The sequence below is a fragment of the Cucurbita maxima genome, unplaced genomic scaffold (genome assembly GCF_002738345.1).
Source record: "Cucurbita maxima cultivar Rimu unplaced genomic scaffold, Cmax_1.0 Cma_Scf00019, whole genome shotgun sequence".
Lineage (NCBI taxonomy): Eukaryota > Viridiplantae > Streptophyta > Magnoliopsida > Cucurbitales > Cucurbitaceae > Cucurbita > Cucurbita maxima.
This window is the reverse complement of record NW_019272035.1, coordinates 2623190-2643509: the sequence shown is the minus strand read 5'-3', so window position 1 is coordinate 2643509 and position 20320 is coordinate 2623190. Positions and strand designations below refer to the sequence as shown.

Below are 20320 nucleotides of genomic sequence, written 5' to 3'. Positions count from 1 at the left end.
AAAAAAAAAAAAAAAAAAAATCAATTTGAAACACTTAAAATAGTTTTTTTTTTTTTTTTTAAATTTTGAAACTTTAAATGTATTTTTTTAAAAGTATTAACCATAGTAGTATTTAAATTATTTTTTAGTTTAAAAGTATTTTAAAATTTTTAAAAAATTTATAAATATTTTATAGATAAAGTTAAATAATGTAGGGGTATTTAAAAGTATAAAGATGAAAATGAAATGAGTTCTAACTAAAACAGTGTTCTTGATCGTTTTCAATTCATCTCTGTTCAACCTTGTTCTGAATCTCGATGAACCGAGGAAGCTAAACCGAGGATATATCCAAAATCAAAACCATGTAGTAAAAATATATTCATTGGTTTGAGTTCGATCAATTTCATATTGATCTTGTCTTCTGGGTATTAATCAAAACATTGAAATGATAACATTTAGAGTCGTAGATCTAGCAATGAGAGTGAGCGATCAAATGACAAACGCTGTAAGCTAAATAGTTCAGGAACTCGACTTTAACTCAACTCAAGAAATGCTTGATAACATTAAAGAATGAATAAACGTAGTTCTTCACGATAATAATCAACTGAAATCAGATTTAGAAACAAAAAATTCCTAAGGCGACAAAACCAGATATGATGAGGGCCTAGAAATCACCAACTCTTCATTGTGGAGGCAATTCTTGAGGTGGCTCTTCCTCGGTCGGAGCAGATGGAGTCGGTCCGAAGTCGAGATTTGGGTAGACACCAGGGGGTCTCTCTCGAGCTTTTATCGACAGTAACTGGCTGGAGTCGCCAACTACATCCGCCCATCCGTAGTGAGGTTCAGCCCTTCAAAGAAAGTGCAAGTTTATTAAAATGACATTCATCCTTAAAGCTTGTAGATCAGATGAACTTAGCCCTCAGAAAACTTACTCATAATATGTTTCTTCATCCACAACAATATCCCAACTTTCCCCTGTCGTGCTCTTCCCATATTTGTGCACTTTACTGCTTACAGAATGATGCTATTATTATTGGCTAGCAATACAGATATAAAGTAAATCAAAGAGAAACGTGAAGGAGATTATCCATACATAAAACGATTCAATGACGCGTGATACAGTCAAAATGGTGATCAAATATGCTTCTTTAAGAAGTGTGAAGGAGATTATCCATATATAAAGCAACTCAATGATGCGTGATATAGTCAAAATGGTGATCAGATATGCTTCTCTAAGAAGCGTGAAGGAGATTATCCATATATAAAGCGACTCAATGATGCGTGATACAGTCAAAATGGTGATCAGATATGCTTCTCTAAGAAATGCGAGGTAGATTATCCATATATAAAGTGACTCAATGATGCGTGATACAATCAAAATGTGATCAGATATGCTTGTCTAAGAAATGTGAAGGAGATTATCCATATATAAAGTGACTCAATAATACGTGATACGGTCGAAATGGTGATCAGATATGCTTCTCTAAGAAATGCGATGGAGATTATCCATATATAAAGCGACTCAATAATCTGTAATACAGTCGAATTGGTGATAATATATTGCCATAATGCCATAATCTTGAAGCTTACCCATTTCCAAAGTGTTCTTCACCCCATGTTCTTGACCAACCTTGTACATGTGAAAGGAAGGCAGTTAGTTCCATTTCTCTCGTAACCAACAGTAAATGCAAACACAATGAAAGATTTAGCATAAATATTTTCAGATGAAGGCTTAGTCATGTAGTGACAAAGAAAAAAGACCAAGGTGGTTGACTGCCCCACATGCTTAATTGATTGAAAGAAGACAAAGATCACAATAATTTAAACAACAAGATGGCGTTCTTAGAAGAAATTATGAACATTAACCACAAACATGACAGCTTGATTTCATGAGTATCTAACCAGTGAAGGAATTCGTAACTACCGGTTGTCATAAAAAGATGCTGTAACGACCCAAGTCCACCGCTAGTAGATATTATCCTCTTTGGGCTTTCCCTCAAGGTTTTTAAAACGTGTTTGCTAGGAAGAGGTTTTCACACCCTTATAAAGAATGTTTCGTTCTCCTCCCCAAGCGATGTGGGATCTCACAATCCACTCAAGGTTTGGGCTTTCCCTTATAGGCTTCCTCTCAAGGTTTTAAAACGCGTCAGCGCGAGGGAGAGGCTTCCACACCCTTATAAAAAATGTTTCATTCTCCTCTTCAACCGATCTGGAATCTCACAGATGCACTTATTAATTAAAAGTGACCCTTTCCACCACGTTTTATAGTGAATTACCCAGCTAAATACATGTTTTTCAAACAAACAAAGCTTTAATCTCGAGCACCTTTTTTAGATGTTTGAGAAAGTCACATCAGTCCCTGGGGTTTTAAACGAGCAAAATTTAGTTTTCTTCATCACATAAAACTTACTCATATCATTGCCTTTGTTTAGTTTCTTATAAGCTCTAGATTTTGGAACTTGGGACTGTAAAGCCAGACCAATACTTAGTGCGTAAGTTCGTTTGTCCGATACCATGAGTTTGCTACTCTTCCCGACTACACAAACTCAGGTTTTTGAGACCAAATCATGAACCACTGATAAACCAAACTCAAAGTTGCATAAACTAAAGTTTTTGATGCTCAATCACAAACCTAGAAACTAATCAATACAAGCTACATAAACTAAGCTTCCCTAACACATTTCAATAACAATTCGAATATAGGATCAAACTTTTGAACTCTAAACTTTTTAATATGAATCCTAATATGAAGAAGAATTAAAAATGTTTTATAGTTTCGACAGAACGAGGGGTTCATGTTAAACGGCCGAAAAAAAAACAATTTCAACCAACCCACAAACAAAAGGTTCCCATTATTTTCACTTGAACTAGATCAATTAACCAATTTTATCTCCCAAAAATTCAATGGAAACACCTGATTTAGATGAATTGAAAATGATGCTACATTAGACTTACGTTCACTACTAGGAGATACGTGCCACGTCTCCCCTTGTCGGGAACCAATTCCTGAAAAGAACTTATCTTCCCACTTATCTCCCCATTTTGTACCTAGTTCAGTTTCAGCCCACTTATCCGTCCTGAGAGGTAAGAGCACAAAAAAAAAAAAAAACTGTTTTAGCATCCTAGAGCTCTTTGAAGAACCTTTAACATTCAAAATTTGAAACAGAACAAAGAAAGTAGCTTAGGTACTTCGTGTATAATAGCATAAGAATGAAGTTGATTCTAACATTTTTAGTTATAATCAATATCTGAAAACTTTTCAAGTGACACAAAATTAACGCTAAATAAGACCGACTTGTGCATCCACGAAGTGTTCTGATTAAGGAAAAGAAATATGTCTGATTGATATAAACAAAACCCAAGCCCACCGCTAGCAAATATTGTCCGCTTTGGTTCGTTACGTATCGTTGTCAACCACGCGATTTTTAAAAAGTGTTTACTAGGGAGAGGTTTTCACACCCTTATAAGGAATGCTTTGTTCCCCTCTCCAACCGAGGTGGGGTCTCACACATAATCAATGAGATAACGTATTGTGTAATTGTATAATCCATAAATGATGCATGGAATATGTTGACAACAATGTGAACAATGATTAGAGAAAACCATTTAAGGACGGATCCCCTTCCGTCGTAATGCTCTCCCCACTTCTCCCACCATGACTGTTCGTTCAATCTACCGTATTTATGTGCTCCTTTCTCAGTCCATCCTTTGGCGTCGTATTTTTCCCACCTGTATCACTTAAACTAATTACGATTTCGCAAAACTACAAACCGAGTTACCATAACTTCAATTGCATTGAATATGATCTCTCACCATTTCTCATGCCATCCAGCATTTTCAGTGCCAGATTTTGCTTGCTTCTGTGCACTCCTCTCAATCCTTGCAAGATTACTGCACCATCAGAATTGCGGAGTATTTATTTAACTTGATAAGAAGTGATCTCCTAACATTATTGAGCAAGTGTACTATAATAGTAAAACCTCCATTCATCTTGATGAAGAACTTCTTGCCATGTTTCCCACCATGAATCACCTTCAACATTTCTACCCGATTTTTCCACTCCTGTCAGAGAATGTAAATTTCAGCCAGGACAAGCAAGATAGAATTCAGTGGGTAAGAGCAAGATAGGAGTGGCTAAAAGAACAGACAACGAATGATAATGATAGATATCTAGCAAATTTCTCATCACACAGTTAAAAATCAAGGGCAAAAGCATTTTGCGTTTCCCAGAATAAATACTAAACACATAGATGATGAATAATTATCAAATTTCACATGTTTAAATTTAAAGCTATGTTAACCATCAGTTCTTGACAGTCGAGTAAATATCTATATTAATCTTATTGCTTGGACATTTACATAATCTAGCTATTTGGAGAGAGCGAAAGTGTGAGATCCCACATCGGTTGGAGAGAGGAACAAAGCATTCTTTATAAGGGTGAGGAAACCTCTCTATAGTAGGTGCGTTTTAAAACCTTGAAGGGAAACCCGAAAGGGAAAGCCCAAAATGGACAATATCTGCTAGCGGTGGGCTTGGGCTGTTTCAAATGGTATCAGAGTCAGACACCGAGCGGTGTGCCAACAGAAACGTTGGGCCCCCAAGGGGGGTGGATTGTGAGATCCCACATCAGTTGGAGAGGGGAAGGAAGCATTCCTTATAAGGGTGTGGAACCCTCTCTAGTAGAGGCATTTTAAAACGTTGAGGAGAAACCCGAAAGATTCTCTACAGGATCAAGTCACTCTAGGATAAGGTAAGTTACAGTCTCTTCTGCTCTCTCCAAAGAGCTAGATCCCGTAAATGTACAAGCAATAAGAGAATGTGGGCATAACCAATGACAGATTAGAAAAAAAAAACATGCAAAGTACCTAGCTCTTTGTATCCAGTCCAGTCACTTTTCTCCCACCACTGTCAATGAGATCAATAAATCCATTAAATGCAGTCACCTGGGATAATACTCTTTGGAGTTATAAAAACAATGTCAAAAGTGGCAGCAGATTAATAATATTTCATGATGCTTGGTTTTTAGCATGATTTCCACATTACATAAAGTTCATTCAGAAGTTAACTACTAACCACTAACCAGAAAATGGAGGAATTTTCATAACTGGGTTCGCTCGGAACTATTATTTTATTTTAAAGAAACATACAATTCAAATGTTATCTAGAGAGTTATACTCATGACCAATGTCCCGAGTTTCGAACCAACGCCCTCCAAATTAGTATGCCATTCAAGTACACTACAAGGCATTGGATAGGATAGAATAATAAAAGGATATAAAGAGTTTACATCGTAGTAGTCTAGATTTTCATCATAGGGCTTATATACGGATCATGATCCCCATAATAGCCGCGCCTAAGAAAAGTGTCGGGATATTGATATGAAAGGCCTTATCATCTTAATCTTTTTTACGAAATTGATCCAGAGTCAATTTAACTGTTGATCACCAAAATTTTCTGGAGTGGGGAAGCTACATCTCTCTGAGAAATAGTTTTACATCAATATGGACTAAGAAGACACCAAAAAAGACTCAATCAGGATAATGAAGATGAGAATTAAGACATATGTTCATGTCCCAAAATGAAAATCCAATTCAACCTATAGACATGAGACTGGAAAACAACTAATCCAGTGAGAATAGGAACTCTAACTTGCTTCCACAAACATATTTGCACACGGGCGACAATCGTGAGTTTCTTTTTGCCATGTAGATTGGCCAAAACCACAACCATGGATTATCACAGAGTTTTCCTAGTAAGAGAGTTACAGAATGCTTAAGTTTGCTTCACTCTGGATCAACAACAAAGTCAATAGCATGAAGAAATACTAAGTTAATACCGTTTCTTTCCATTCCGAGTAACCATCATGCGATTGACCGCCCATCCTAGTCCATCTACATCTGTATCCATTATCACCAAGATCCTCCCCACTTTCCCGATACCAAGTACTGCCATCTTCATTCGTGCCTGACTCACTAACATTTTCGTTCACCAAATTGATCCCCCAGTCCTTCTCATTTGCAATACCAGTGTCTGCAGCAGATCAGTTGTGTCTAATACTCAGTAAAGATCATTAATCAAACATAAAGAAAAACAGCAATTTCATCTGATGATACACAAAGATTCTTTTACACTACCTGGGCTAGCCAAGAAATTCCCATAAAGCAATTTAGATTACCTCTTTTTGGCGGAGTATCACGTGACTGTGGACCAGAGCCCCTTGGAGTGCAGCGAGGATAAAATTTTTCTGGCTTGGAAATAAACCGAGATCTGTATAAACAAGAAGATCAAGCAACCCCATGAGGGAATACACATTCCAAAGCCATATAAACTTGCGTAAATCTTGGTCATTAACTTAAACTATTATCCCCATGATTCCAAATCATACAGAGTGAGCGTCCTTCATCGTTATGCCTAGCTAGAAGAGGTACGAATTAGTCACTCCTTTCACAATTTTCGAACTATTAGATGAACTGTTTGAACCTAATTAATCAAATTGCATCGCACAAAAAAGGGTAAAAGAGAGCAACACAAGAACAAGACAATAGATCATAAAAGTTGGGATTTCCAGTACAAAGCTTCAGCTTACTGAGGGGAGGCAAAGGGCATTGCGGGAGTGGCTTGGATACGGAGTCTACGAGGGGATTTTTTGGGATTGAAACGCCAATCTTCTTGCTTCTCAACGCTCTTCCCAGACCCAGCAGTTCTGCGTATTGGAACCAAAGAATCAGAGCAGCAGCAAGTAATAGGACAAAACCCAACTCGATTACTCTCAAACAAAATCCTCCTCCATCTCCGCCGCCGTAGGTCTGGCCCGCCATGGGTAGGCGAACGAAAAATCTCGACCCGCCGGTCGAAATCGACGTGGGTCGAAAATCCTCTGCAACAGGCGGCCATTGCTTACAAGAATTCCATGAGCAAGCGCTCAAGCCGCAACAGTGGGAGAGGAAATGTGGGAATGCGAAGGAATACGTGGAAATTCAAGAGAAGAGAGAAGTTGGGAAGAATGTGATGCGGAGAGGCATTTGAAAAATGGGAGAGGCGGAGAGAGAGGAGGAGAGAAATTGAGGGGGCGGAGTTATCAGATCGGAGGTGGTTCGGCGAAGGGGGAGGAAATTCGGAGATTTAATCAAACACGTGAGCAGGGGGAAAAGGGTCCCACAAATGGTGATTATGCATCCGGAATTTCCAACTCGACATTCCACGTGGCACAAACTGAGCCGTCACTTCTGTTACTGCTGACTAAGCTTCTACTCACAAATGGGAAATTTAGATCCAATTACCCAAATAGCATATGGTAGTTATTTTATTAAATAAATAATTTTAAAATTTATATATACCTTTAAAATATTCACTCCATCATTATCAACTCAAATCATTAATTTTTTTTCCAATTTAATTTGGATTAATTTTTTAAAAAATAAAAAATTTTAGTTCGATTTAAGTTGAATAGTTCGAGTTGGTCGAATTATCCGCTTGCAGGTTGACATTTTTATGGTCGAGTCAACCTGAAAATAGTATGACAACCCAACTCTACCTAACTGCAAAACTGAGAATATTTAACTCATTGTTTTTTTAAAATATTTGATATTTTAATTTAATGAGATTTTAGTTATTAACCTGAGATAACTAATATTTTTTAATTAAAAAAACAACCCGACAACCAATTTAAAATTTTGAGTTGGTCCCAAAGATTTTTTCAACCCAACCAACCTGTACATGTTCGCCACTAAGTCAGTGTCTTGTACTTTAAATTTAATTCATTTTGATTCATGTACTTTAAAATGTTGATTTTCACGGATCGCTTTGGTCCTTTAATTTCATTTTTATTGAAATTTTAACATTACACTCCACTCACTATTTAGCCATAAATGTTCGTGTATTAAACGTAAATGGTCCTTTATAATGACTATAAATTTGTGTTTGTTAAAGCATACTTTTAACTAGTTGAGTCGAGATGTTAACCCTACAACCACATGGTGGTTTGCTTAAAAAAATGTATAAGAAATTCATATTTTATGGGTAATTTAATTTAAAATTGGTTAAATTAGGAGTTTAGTGTCTACACTTTTTATCTATTTAGTTTCTAAACGGCGAGATCTCAGGTCAGTTGGAGAGGGGAACGAAACATTTTTTATGAGGGTGTGAAAACCTCTCCTTAGTAAACACGTTTTAAAACTTTGAGAAAAAGCCCGGGAGGAAAAGTGCAAAGAGATATGTGCTAGTTGTGGGCTTAAGTCATTACAAACGGTATTATAGCCAGACCCTAAGCAGTGTGTACAAGGACACTGGATCTCCAAGAGGAGGTGGATTACCGAACTCTGTCTTTTTTTTTTTTTATTCAATAGATACTTGAAATTTAAATTTTATATCAAATAGATCCTTAAACTATTCCATGTTTTCTTAAAATTCACTAACCTATTAAATACTAAATTAAAAGTTAAAACTTAATTTTTTTAATTTTTTTTTTTAAATATGTTAAGGATTCATAAATTTATTTTTTTAAACATTTTAAAAAAAATTTAATTACCTTTAGACCATTTTAAAAGCTAAAAAGACTCAACTAATAATTTATTCTTTTAAATTTCATATTTTGGGACTATTAACTCTAAATGAGCTTTGTTATTGTTTCATCTATTTTTGTTCATGTTTTTCTTTTTAATTATATAACTTTTAGTTTAATTTGTTGGTGTTTTATTAATTTCTAATATTTATTCACATGATTAATTAAAGAATTTCTAGAAAGAACCGAACTGGTTTGTCATTTTTAAAGTTTTGGGACTTATTAACATAATAAATAAAAGTTCGAGGGCCAAGCTAACATTGACCCAAAGTTTATTCACGAATCACACTAATTGTCATAACTTTTGACGTTATAATTTTTCTAAAAAAAATTCATTTATATTCCTAAGCTTCGGAGACTGTATCAATTTAAATCCTAAATTTCATGAATTAATCCATTTGAACCACTAGTTAATGTAATGATTTATAGCTACTTGATTTCATTTAAAATTAAGTGAGAATTAATTTTTTATTTTGAGTTTAGTGCAGATTGGAAGTTGAGTAATATACAAATATTGGCATAATTGATTGGTTACTTCGCACTAAAAGATTATAATTAATTGAATCCATTTTATTATACTAATTAGTTGGATTTAACTATTAATGATTAATAACAACCCATTATTTCATATTAATATCAATCACTACTTACCAATAATTGTCCTTTTTCACATTAAATTATCACCTACATTGTTCAAATTAAAATAAATATATAAGTTTTAAACCAAAGTTTAAAAAGAAGTATTCTTTCTATGAAAATAAAAAAGAAGTTAAAAAAAAAATAAAAATACTCTTAATTCTTTAAAAAAAAAAAAAATCCTAAAAATAGCTGCTTAACAAAAACTTTTAAATGCTTAAAAATATTTTTTTGGGAGTCAGTATTCTTTAAATATTTTTTAAAGTTTAAATGTACAAATTATTAACGGTTTCTATTTAAAATTGTAATCCCGAACCGACCCGACGCCCCAAAATAAACTTTTTTAAAGACAGCAAAATCTCAGGATTTTCTTTGCTGGCGATGACGTGGAACATGGCTGCATAATGGGAGAAGGGAAAAAAAATAATAATAAGTAATAATCATAAGTGGATGGGAATGGGAATCTTGTTGGAAAGCAAAAGCTTCCAACTCATCAAGTTTCGTCAAATCTTATCCACCTTTTTAGCCTTTCCCTTCTTTGCACTAGGCTTCGACACGTGTCAACCTCAATCTAGGGTGACATGGCAAGATTCTGATTGACAAAGGCACCTCAATGTTTGTGGATAAAATGGAAAACTACATCCAACGTGGCAAAAGTACACGTGGTTAGCGAAAGTTCCACTCACATTTTCAATTCAAACAAATACCATAGAATAAGTAAGTGGAGAGGGGAAACTTGGTGTACAGACCTGTGCTATTGAACGAGGAAACCAGAGGTTTCACCGCCGCTCCTGTCATGGACTTTTTTCTTCTCTCTCATCCAAGTGTATTGGATAACCATCAAAACTCCAATCATTATTCATCCACACCTGCAAGTTAGGGCTCAAACGCGTCCGTTATAAGAAGTTTCCACATCCTTATAAAGAATGTTTCGTTCTCCTCCTCCAACGGATCTCACAATCCACTCCTTTCAGAGCCCAACATCCTCGCTGGCACACCACCTCATGTTCGCCCCCTTCGAGACTTAGCCTCCTACTGACCCATCGCCCGGTGTATGACTTTGATACCATTTATAATGGTACAAACTCACTGCTAGCACATATTATCCTCTTTAGATTTTCCCTTCTAAGCTTCTCCTCAAAATTATTAAAAAGCATTTGCTAGGGAGAAAGTTTCCACGCCCTTACAATCTCACAAATAGACCATCATTACCAAACCTTTTCTTTCTTTCTTCAAGGCAATAATTTTCAGTGAGTGGCGATCAGAAGGTTGGCTATTGTTCTTGTTTCCCAGCTGTGCCCAACTTCCAACTTCCAAGTACCAAATAACATAGGCATCCAAAGCAAGAGGAAATCGAAGTATATATAACATTATTTTTCTTTTCTGGTTGAAAGTTTAAGCTATATGAACTAGTTGTAGAGCAAGTTCAACACAACAAAACAACGAATCATATTGTTCATAACAGCTATGCCCATCTTCAGTACAATAAAATTACTCCCCGAGTAGTGTGTATGTTTCCTCTGTTACTGGATAAGTCGTCGAGCATCGAGCAATCTCAATCTCAATCTCATCGATAGCGTTGTAAAGACGAGTGGGGTTTTCTTGGAACTAAAGTCAGGAACAATTACTCTTGCTTGTGGAACAGAGACAAACTGAGGAAGCAATGAATATTGAGAAACAAAAACTAAAATGAACTCCATTATCTTGAGAGAAAAGGCTTCACTGATTCCACAACGACCTGTTTCACAAGAAAAAGAAATAATTGAACTGTCATTCTGTAAGATTGTAAAAATGGTTTGGTTTACAGAAACGGATATCGGCCATAAATGTTGGGAGAAGATCGAATGAGTAATGAGCTTCTGTAAACGATGAACCGACTTTGTGTAACAACTTAATCGAGATTTATTTAAAATATAAAACCTCAATTAAAGCAAGCAGAAAAATAGTAAAACGATATTAGATGGCATGATAATCCATGCAGCATATAGCCATGATCTATTGACAGTAAAAAGAAGCTGAAATGCAATGTCAAAGCACATGTCCGGCGACTCTTCGAGAAAAGGTTGATGCTACTTACCCTCCCATCATAGGACAGTGATGCAAAGATCCAAGGTTCACGAGAGCTCCAAGCAAGGCCTTTTAATTTGAAGTTAAAATCACCCAATCAGTTTTACCCACTGGATAAATATATTGAAATAATAAGGCTACAGCTGTTACCATAAACACTGTCTTCGTAGTCACTGTAAGAATGCAGTAATGGATCAACTGGACATCGTGGTGAATCAATCGTCCTGCTCATAGGTTAATATGAAGCATTAGCATAATCTTTAAAGAGAAACAGAAAAAAGGAACATCCTAAACAAAAAGATGACCTTTCAGATTTGAGTTCACCATCAGTCATGGATGCTAACCATAAGTTGACAGCCGAATCAGTACCGGCACTCTGCAATCGCCGACATTGTGTCATTGACTCAAAGATACATCGAAAAAATGAACGAGCTTGTACTAAAAAATTATTTCACTAGCTAATTAACTAAGGAATTTGATTGTCATACAATTAGTCTAGAACTTTATATGAAATTTAGAATTAAAAAAAAAAAAAAAAACGGCCCCAGACTTCACAAAGGAAACTGACACCTTCAAATTGGAAACAAGTATGGAAGAGAAGTATATAATGCAATCTAACAAACATGGACCGAACAGTAAAATGGATCAGAAAAAATAACTATATCAAGAAATGGAGAGGAGAAAACGAGAGCGAACCAAGATTAGCCCTTCAAATTCAGGATTACAACGAACAGCACATGTCCTGTTGAATTATTAAATACAAAGGATCAAAGTTAAAACATTTAACTTGACCCCAGAACAGAATTTACAGTTCAATAAATGTTCTAGGAAAACATGGACTATTTAAAAAGATACCAGTGGGTATGCCCAGGAAGTTGTTGGATCGGGACTTTTGGCTTTCTAAGGTCCCAGATAGATATTCCAGTTTCATCCTCAGCAGTTACCTGATACAAGGGAGTTTTATTAATGCAAACATGGAAAACAAATACAAGAAATGCTGTGTAAACACTAGATTGAGAGATAGAAGAACGAAACAGTCTGTCATTCTTATGAACTTGTAAAAGGATTCCTCCTTTTCACATTTCATTCATTGCCATAGTGATTATAACTTGTTTCCCACCTCTTAAGGTTGAACTTGCGTTTAATGGACTGAGCCATCACTAGTCAAAATAAAGCTCAAATAGTCTATAGTAAAGGTCCGGAGAAGTGATGGATAATGACTAAACTCATAGAATGCAAGTGAAACATCAGACATGATAAGTTACATAGGTTAAGACAAGCAAAGGATGTTCAGGAAAGAAGCAAATGTTAGAAAACATCTAGATAGTTGTGATTATATGCCACCAAAATGACAGGCATTCAGTGCGGATAGGACAAGTAAAGATGTTTTACTGATAGAAATTGTTACAACTTACAGATTAACCATTCAATAGGTCTGTACGCTGTTCCCACAAGAAAATAAGGGTCTATACTCTATCTGGACTACTCTCACAATATTAGGTTTCAAGAAGAGACAGAGACAGAGAGCGAGAGAGAGTTCTCACAATTTTCGCACTCTCCTGGGTCTCACAAATGTCAGATACTGACTTCTAACTAAGCCAATTAACATTGGCAACTCTAACTTGCTAAATTGACCCCAACAATAACAGTGAAATTCAGCAAGTCACAACCCAAAGTTTTCTTTACTTTCTAGCATATGAAGGCACACCTTAGGCTTAGTGAGTCCATCGCAATACTTGTTCCATCGCAATACTTGATAACAACATTCTAGTTACGGCTCTGTTTGCTAGTGACATGAGGTTAATGATTCTAGTATAATTTTTTTACAAGAGCCTTTTCAATTTGCATTCACTAATACATAGAAGAGATTTCAAATTTGATGCTCTTGAAAAAAGCCGAAATAAATATTAATCCTTTAAAAACAAAGCCTTACAAGCAAATGTTTCTTTTTGGGGTTGTAATCCACGTTGCGAACATACGCAGAGCATGCAATCGAGTCTGACTTCCTGCAATTAACTTCTCATAAGCCAATTCAAACTTTATCAATCTATTTTTTTAAAAACCAAGCTTTGATTAAGATATATGAAATATATATATATATATATATATATATATATATAACGGCATACAATACAAATCCACCAACAAAAGACCCCCTTCCCCCCACAACTAATTACAGAAACGGAGCCCAATCCAAAAAAAAAAAAAAGCCAAGTTGATCATTACGAAAACCCTATTAACGAATGCCCACACAGATGTATTTAAATTGCCTCCCAAAGCTCCTCATTTGAGACTCTCTATTACGCACCAAAACCCTACTGAATGCATCCTCTTATTTGAAAAATGATAAAGATATGGAAACAAAGCACACAAGGGTCTCTCATCCACCCAAGAATCTTCCAAAAAATAGGTAATTGAATTATCCCCAATAAAAAACTTGACAAATTGAGAAAACAAAGGAAAACCTCTCCACCCTCCTCACATTCCCACAAAAAATTCTCATTAACCTTTCACGTTTTTACTTACCAAGACAGGCATCCTAAAAATGGGCAGATAGTATATGGGGATTGAATCAAGGTACAAAACTTATCAATAAACAAAATCTATGAACTTATAAAATAAATTATTGACAAACTAACAAATTTTAATATAAAAGGAAGAAGAGACTGAAATTCCTTTTTCTTCAACTCATGGAGGGGGGGGGGGGGGTTACAATTAATGAAGCACATTTCATTTCTTCTCATCACATTGAAACATATAAAAATATCCCCCCTAATATTCGGGTACACAAGAAGCTCATGTACCAAGATAAGCACAAATAGATTGAAAACACATACACAGTACATGCATCCTCCGTAAAAAACATAAAGCATAAACGATAACATACTTCATTGTCCTTAAATCCCAAAATTGAACGGATGATTCACTAGTTGCTGCAATGGCATTTGAATCATGTGGATCCCACGTTCCTCCAGACAAATAATGAAGCAGCCCAGCTGACTCCTTCGATTGTACCTAGATTGTAGTAAGCCCCAAATAAAATCATCATATAGACTTGAAATAAATTGCTACTATCTAGTTGATATGACAAATGAAGTACACATTATTACAACCTTTATTATATTAACTTTCATACGACAAACTCTTTCAATGGCATGAGAGAAACCAAAGGATACTTAAAGAGAAGCTCTTAGTCAATTTCATGGTGTATATTGCATTATAAGAGTCAATTTCATGGAGTTCTTTAACCAGTCTTCTTTACAATTATAATTCCCTTATGATATACCCCAATTGCAAAAAGTAAAAAACAAAAATCTGCAAATCTTTTGGTGTTTTAAGATTGATTCCTTAACTTAGCTTTTCTTGATTAATGAATTCTCTCTTATCTAAGAAACTTATAGTTCTGAACCTTAACCTACCCGTGCATATACTACAACGGGGTACAAAAGGGAAAACTGCTCAACATAGGATCCAATCATCACACCACACAATTTCTATTTAAATCTACCTGGGCAATCTTTCTTGAACAATCCAAGCTCCATAGTAAAATATTTTCCTCGTCAATGCTGATCAGCTTATCATGTCTTCCAGATGGCCACCAAAGAACGCTGTCCAGCCATCTTTGTTAGGAAACAGAACCCAAATTTGGGAGTGCATAAATTGAATTACCATAGGAAACAAGTTCATATGGGTTTAGCAATAGCAAATAAGTGAAAAGAAAAGAAAAAAATTTCAGTAAAATTCAGAGAAACGTTTGAAGGTTAAAATATCAAAGAGAATTACATTTCAATGAGCATAAATCTTACTCGAATTAATTATTAGAAGTAGAAATAAAACATTGATATCTTCTGCATTTACAAAATATGAAATTCAGATAGGCCAAATGCAGTTGGACAGAATAACAACCAAGAAAAAGAATTGCATCCAACTATCACTCACCAATTGATCTTACTAGCATGTTCATCAAGGGATGTAACCCGTTCCAACTGAGGAGAATTCAATTCACCATATAACTCAGGGATTTGCCATATTGCTGCCCCAAAGTTTTCACCTTAAGAAAATGGAAGAGAATCAATTCAAAGAAAAGTGGAAGCAAGAATTTGGAAGAATACGTAACAAAAGAATGAATCCCCGCACAACTGTGGTTGAGATGCGATGTATAAGGAGAATGAAAACATGTGAATAGCAGACATGACGGAAAAACTAGAACAGGACGTTTTCTATCTGAAAGTTATTCGACAATCCCCACGTTCTGTAAACAGAGAAGTTCTATGCTAAATGCTTAAACTCCCTCGCCTAATTCCATCAGCTACTTCCCAGTTCAACTAAAAGTGGGGATGCATAGTCAACGTGGCAACTTATGAGAATGCGGTATAGAAAACAACGCACGGGAGCAGACAAGACAGAAAGTTAAGATCGAGCAAGCATGGAAAACCATTAATTACCAGTGGAGAAGACGGTAGAGAAAATGCGCTGGTCGAAGGGGCAAGACGCCAGGTCCCAGATCTCATTGGGATGAGAAAACAAACCTTCGCATATAAGCTCGGATCCACTCGATGAAATCCGAATCAAATGCACCTAATAGACTTGAATTGCTTCAGATCCATGTCAAAAACAAATAAAACAATCATGCGACAAAATAAATCAGAGAAATTGAGCGTAACCTCATTTTCGTCTTTGAGACTGAGAGTGCCTGTGATGAAACTGGTATGATCAGTATCTGCTATGACATCGGCGATGCACCGAGCCTGGAGTAGAGCAGAATTTCGAGAATGTGAATTAGGGTTTAAGCTTAAGGAGATCTATATGATTTCAATAACATGAAAAATTTTGACATCAGAAATTGAACAACATTGACCTGGTATTTCAGCCCGTAGCCGATGCCTGATGAACCACCTTGCATGGCGGAAGCGACAGACACCATAATCAACCACTCAACGACGATCAAATGGCTAAAACACTCGTGAAATTGTAGGCAGGAGCCGCGTCCTAATGGTTCATGTCCGGTTTTGCCGATTTTTCTTCCCCCACTTTTTTTTATTTTTTATTTCGGTAAAATTCTCCATATATATATATATATATATATATATATATATATATATATATTTAAATATTCATTTCAAATAAATTTTTAACAAAATATTAAACATAAAAATTCAAATTTTAATAATATGATATAGTATACTTTAAAATATATATATTTAATGAGTAAATAAATAAATTATTATATTAATGCACAAAACTAACTTATTATATATATAAATTTAGATATAGATATATTTATATATAAAAGTGAGGCACGATGGAGATTAGCACTCCTTCATCATACCATAACATCCGACCGAACATATAGATAAAGGCCCGTTGAAACGGTGGTGCAGTTTAGGTAAGTTGGTTGGTGTCGAGAGTCTGGTAAAGCTAGATTAGAAGGGTTGTTATTGGGCGTTTTGAAAGAAAGAAAACGAGGGAATGATAGAAGTATTAAAACGCATATGTTCGAGAGCTCGAATTAAAGTACGAAGGGGTTTGAGAGTTGTTGGGGACAATGGACGCATGATTTATGTGCATAAGGGTAACATTTATGAGGTTGAGTTGTTGATTTGGGAAGGACCAAGACGAGTAGTAGGAATTATAAGAGTTGAAATTTGTTCCACTAGATTCGTAGAGTTGAGAACTACAGCTTTGTAGAAGGATTCGTGAAGAGATATCAATAAGGAAAATCGAGCGTGGGACACAAAGAGACCAGAAGCGTCCCTTGTTTCAAAGAGAAAAAGACGGGTTATTCACATTTCATTTGATGGTCATAAGCAAATTGAAAGATAAACCGTGGTAATTCTAAGGATTCTCGAGAGGAAAAATAGAGATGTCTCCTACGTTACCCGTAATATGTGGAAGCATCGACGTAATTTCATAGAGTCATTCGGTTTGAATGCTACATGAAGAACATAAGTCAGATGAAGGAACAGGAAAACCTAGGATGTAGAAGATCATAACATGAGTGATATATATCCACTTATACGATACTTCATTGGACGATATATATAAGATCCATATGTATAGATATCATCATCTAAATCCAGAAAGTCGTATGTTTTGGAAGAAGCTTGTACAGTTTGGGAAAGGGTATTGATCGAAAAGAAAAGAAGAATCTACTTGAACCAATTTGCCCTTAGGCACGACGAGACATAACATAGAAATCACACTTGGAAACTAATTGCAAAAGAGGGGAAACCGGCCACATTAAAATTACCTTCTGGGAGATATCAAAAAATTGCTCAGCAACAATCGGACAAGTGTGGAATTCTAGAGTAAACCAGAAAAGTTCGGGTAGAGGCAGATCTAAAGGTTGGCTAGATAAGCATCCTATAGTAAGAGGAGTAGTTATGAACCGTGTAGAAATTCTGCGGGGGATTGCGAGGTTAAAGATGCATGAGGTGCATGAACCTCACTCATGCATGTAACTGTGAGTGGTCAAGGTGCTTGGTGTGTGGATGGTGTGTATTGGCTCGTGGAAGCTCATGTCAAATCCCAGTTTGTCTCGTTCGATTGCTTTTGAATTAACGTAACTCGTAAATAATAAATTAACTAAATTAATTATTTATTAAAATTATTTTTGTTTTGATATGGAATGTAATTTTAATGTGGACAAGTTGGAGATAAGTGATGCGGTTTTTGGTTTGGTTCGTACATATCTATCACGTTCTGTTGCTATTCAGTTCACTCTTCCTCATAATGATTTCGCCCTTTGTTTGCCTCTGCAATGTTACCTTAAACGATCAATTTAATACTCAATTTTTTGGTTGGTTGTAGGGCCTCCATTTCATATTATTATCATTATCATAACCATTTTTTTTGTTTGGATTTGTTTGGATCTTTAAATTTATGGTTATGTCTAAGATTTGGAGTTTAGATTGGACACTTGATCTGAATCTTGGACATAGGTCGTTATAGATGGTATCAAAACAATACCTCTCTCATTAAGATGTGGTTCGGGAACAAATCAAGGTGGAAGTTAGTGGGCATGTGAGACTCATGTAAAACAGGGATAACACCACATTTGAATGAAAGTGATCTTGAGGATAGGATGACTAAGAAACACTTAAAATTTGAAAGTCAATGTCTATACTAACAATGTGCATATGAGACCCATATAAAATAGGAACTTCATAGCAAGGAGTAACTAACAAATATTGTTCGCTTTGGCCCATTACGTATTATCGCCAGTCTCCCAGTTTTAAAAACGTGTTTACGTATTATTCTCATTGGCACACTGCTCAATGTCCGACCCCACCGCTAGCAGATATTGTCCTCCTTGGCCCGTAGACACGTTTTAAAACCGTGAGATTGACGACAATACGTAACAAGCTAAAGTACACAATATCGACTAATGATGGGCTTAAGCTGTTACACAAGGGAATGTCGAAACCATCAAGTGTCGAATCTGAATTATGAATCCTAGACATGAGTCATTATAACTTCAGCCCAATAAACATAAAGAAGATCACTCGACTAATTTAGCATTTTATAGAAGTAGATAACAACGAAAAAAGGATTCAGTATTAACGTGAGATAGCTGCTCTTATTACCCACTTGCCTGATTCTAAACTCGTAATCCTTATTGTTCTCTCTATTAGAGCCCATAGCTCTAGCCATAAACTATAGCAATGTAGCAATCAAGTCGGTCTCATTCAAATTAGTTAAGTTATAAGCTCGATAACGAATTTAATAAATTAATATCGAATCTATCAAACTTTTATCTCCACAACCCTCCACAATCTTTTAAAAAACCCAACAAATTCCATCAAATCATATTCTTTTTAGAACGTGCATGAAAATCACCAAAATAAACGCCCACATGTTGCAGTCTTTACAGCAACAAACAGCCAAACACGCCTTAATCTTCCCCCTAACACACCCCATGTGCCCTTGATCTGTCCCTTCTCTACCTTCCACATGCCACCCTCGCCCCCTTCCCCATATATTTAACGCTCCCCAATCCAATCCCCACGTCAAAGCTCCGATCAGTATGGTGGGTGTTTTCCGGCGCTCTCTTTCTTTCCAGCTGGGCTCGGCCGCTGCCCGTCAGCCGAACCCCCGAATCTCCCGCCACCTCCGATCCATCAGTTTACCATGCAGATCCCACCCCTTGATCTCTTCCCTCAATGACAAGATCGCCAATCTCAAATCCTGGCCGTCCACCGACCACCGTAATGCCGCTTGGCTATGCAGTGGTCTCAACGCCGTGAAGCTCGTACATGACTATCTCGACGACATACTCCAACTCCCTCAATCACGCGAGTCAATATGTCGATTCTCGACATGGGTCGAAAATGTTCTAGAAGACTTCCTCCGATTCATCGATGCGTATGGAATCTTCCAAAGCCTTGTCCTCGCCTTCCGAGAGGAGCATGTGGCGGCACGTGTGGCCATGCGGAGAAAAAACGAGATGAAATTAGACATGTACAAGAAAGCCCGGAAACGAATGGGGAAAGAAACGACCAAATTGGGTTCGGTTGTTCGGGTTGTGACGGTGACGGAGGTTCCTGAGGAGGAGCTCGCGGTGGCGATTATGGACGTGATGGAGGTGACGGGGATGGTTTCAGTGGCGATGTTCGAGGGGATCGGGACGTCGTTGGGATGGAGACGGAATAGGTGGATGAAGAAGGGGAAGAAGGTGGCGAATGGGATATTGGAGTTCATGGAAGTGAGTAACAATGGCGATAATGAAGTGAAGGTGAGGATGGAGAAGATGAAGGATTTGGAGGAGTGGATTGGAAGCATTGAGAATGTGACTGAAAAGCTCTTAAGAACTTTGATGAACACTAGGGTTTCTATACTCAATGCTCTCTCGCATTAACTATTCTTTTTGTTACATACATATCATTTTTCTTACTATTATAAACAAAAGGGTATTTCAGTCTTTTTTGCCACGAAACGGGCTCGTCGGATAGACCTTTGTTGAAGTAGATAGCATTTTGTAACCTGAGCTACCTCTACCAACCTAAAGATAAGCTTCACTGGGACGTTTATGTCGATGCGAGCGTAAAGCGTCAAGTGAAAGCTACTCACTAATTTGT

At 36.5% G+C, this 20320-nt stretch overlaps 3 protein-coding genes across 4 annotated transcripts; 1 reads left to right on the top strand and 2 right to left on the bottom strand.

The window, feature by feature from the left end:
- Positions 1-514: 514 nt before the first annotated feature.
- Positions 515-7092, bottom strand: LOC111493967. 2 transcript variants are annotated; one of them, XM_023143919.1, is made up of 11 exons: positions 6567-7092; positions 6156-6247; positions 5817-6010; positions 4846-4885; positions 3960-4041; positions 3793-3870; positions 3583-3708; positions 2935-3056; positions 1570-1609; positions 912-986; positions 515-827 (listed from the first exon to the last, which is right to left on the bottom strand). In XM_023143919.1, the coding sequence occupies exons 1-11, from the start codon at positions 6872-6874 to the stop codon at positions 662-664; spliced, it is 1323 nt and encodes a 440-aa protein (XP_022999687.1). In that variant the 5' UTR covers positions 6875-7092; the 3' UTR covers positions 515-661. The 2 variants fall into 2 exon arrangements, with proteins under 2 accessions (XP_022999687.1, XP_022999689.1); XM_023143921.1 differs by lacking the exon at positions 515-827 and having other exon boundaries at positions 929-1016.
- Positions 7093-10520: 3428 nt separating this feature from the next.
- LOC111493989 (WD repeat-containing protein DWA2-like) lies at positions 10521-16276 on the bottom strand. Its single transcript, XM_023143962.1, has 13 exons — positions 16102-16276; positions 15908-15991; positions 15689-15821; positions 15183-15294; positions 14752-14851; positions 14131-14258; positions 13177-13249; positions 12099-12187; positions 11940-11985; positions 11549-11619; positions 11394-11467; positions 11254-11312; positions 10521-10914 (listed from the first exon to the last, which is right to left on the bottom strand). The coding sequence occupies exons 1-13, from the start codon at positions 16165-16167 to the stop codon at positions 10876-10878; spliced, it is 1074 nt and encodes a 357-aa protein (XP_022999730.1). The 5' UTR covers positions 16168-16276; the 3' UTR covers positions 10521-10875.
- A 2993-nt stretch (positions 16277-19269) lies between these two features.
- On the top strand, positions 19270-20100 carry LOC111493506. The gene has a single exon (XM_023143209.1). The coding sequence runs from the start codon at positions 19270-19272 to the stop codon at positions 20098-20100; it is 831 nt and encodes a 276-aa protein (XP_022998977.1).
- Positions 20101-20320: the final 220 nt, after the last annotated feature.

What these genes read in the sequence shown, in the direction of transcription:
- LOC111493967 (XM_023143919.1), bottom strand. Translation starts at nt 6,874, where the DNA reads ATGGCCGCCTGTTGCAGAGGATTTTCGACCCACGTCGATTTCGACCGG. An exon ending in ATGCCCTTTGCCTCCCCTCA is followed by an intron (nt 6,248 to 6,566) that starts GTAAGCTGAAGC and finishes TTGTTTATACAG; the next exon opens with ATCTCGGTTTATTTCCAAGC. An exon ending in CTTCATCAAGATGAATGGAG is followed by an intron (nt 3,871 to 3,959) that starts GTTTTACTATTA and finishes CTGATGGTGCAG; the next exon opens with TAATCTTGCAAGGATTGAGA.
- LOC111493989 (XM_023143962.1), bottom strand. Translation starts at nt 16,167, where the DNA reads ATGGTGTCTGTCGCTTCCGCCATGCAAGGTGGTTCATCAGGCATCGGC. An exon ending in CTTCCTGGGCATACCCACTG is followed by an intron (nt 11,986 to 12,098) that starts GTATCTTTTTAA and finishes ATAATTCAACAG; the next exon opens with GACATGTGCTGTTCGTTGTA. An exon ending in CTACGAAGACAGTGTTTATG is followed by an intron (nt 11,313 to 11,393) that starts GTAACAGCTGTA and finishes TCAAATTAAAAG; the next exon opens with GCCTTGCTTGGAGCTCTCGT.
- LOC111493506 (XM_023143209.1), top strand. Translation starts at nt 19,270, where the DNA reads ATGGTGGGTGTTTTCCGGCGCTCTCTTTCTTTCCAGCTGGGCTCGGCC.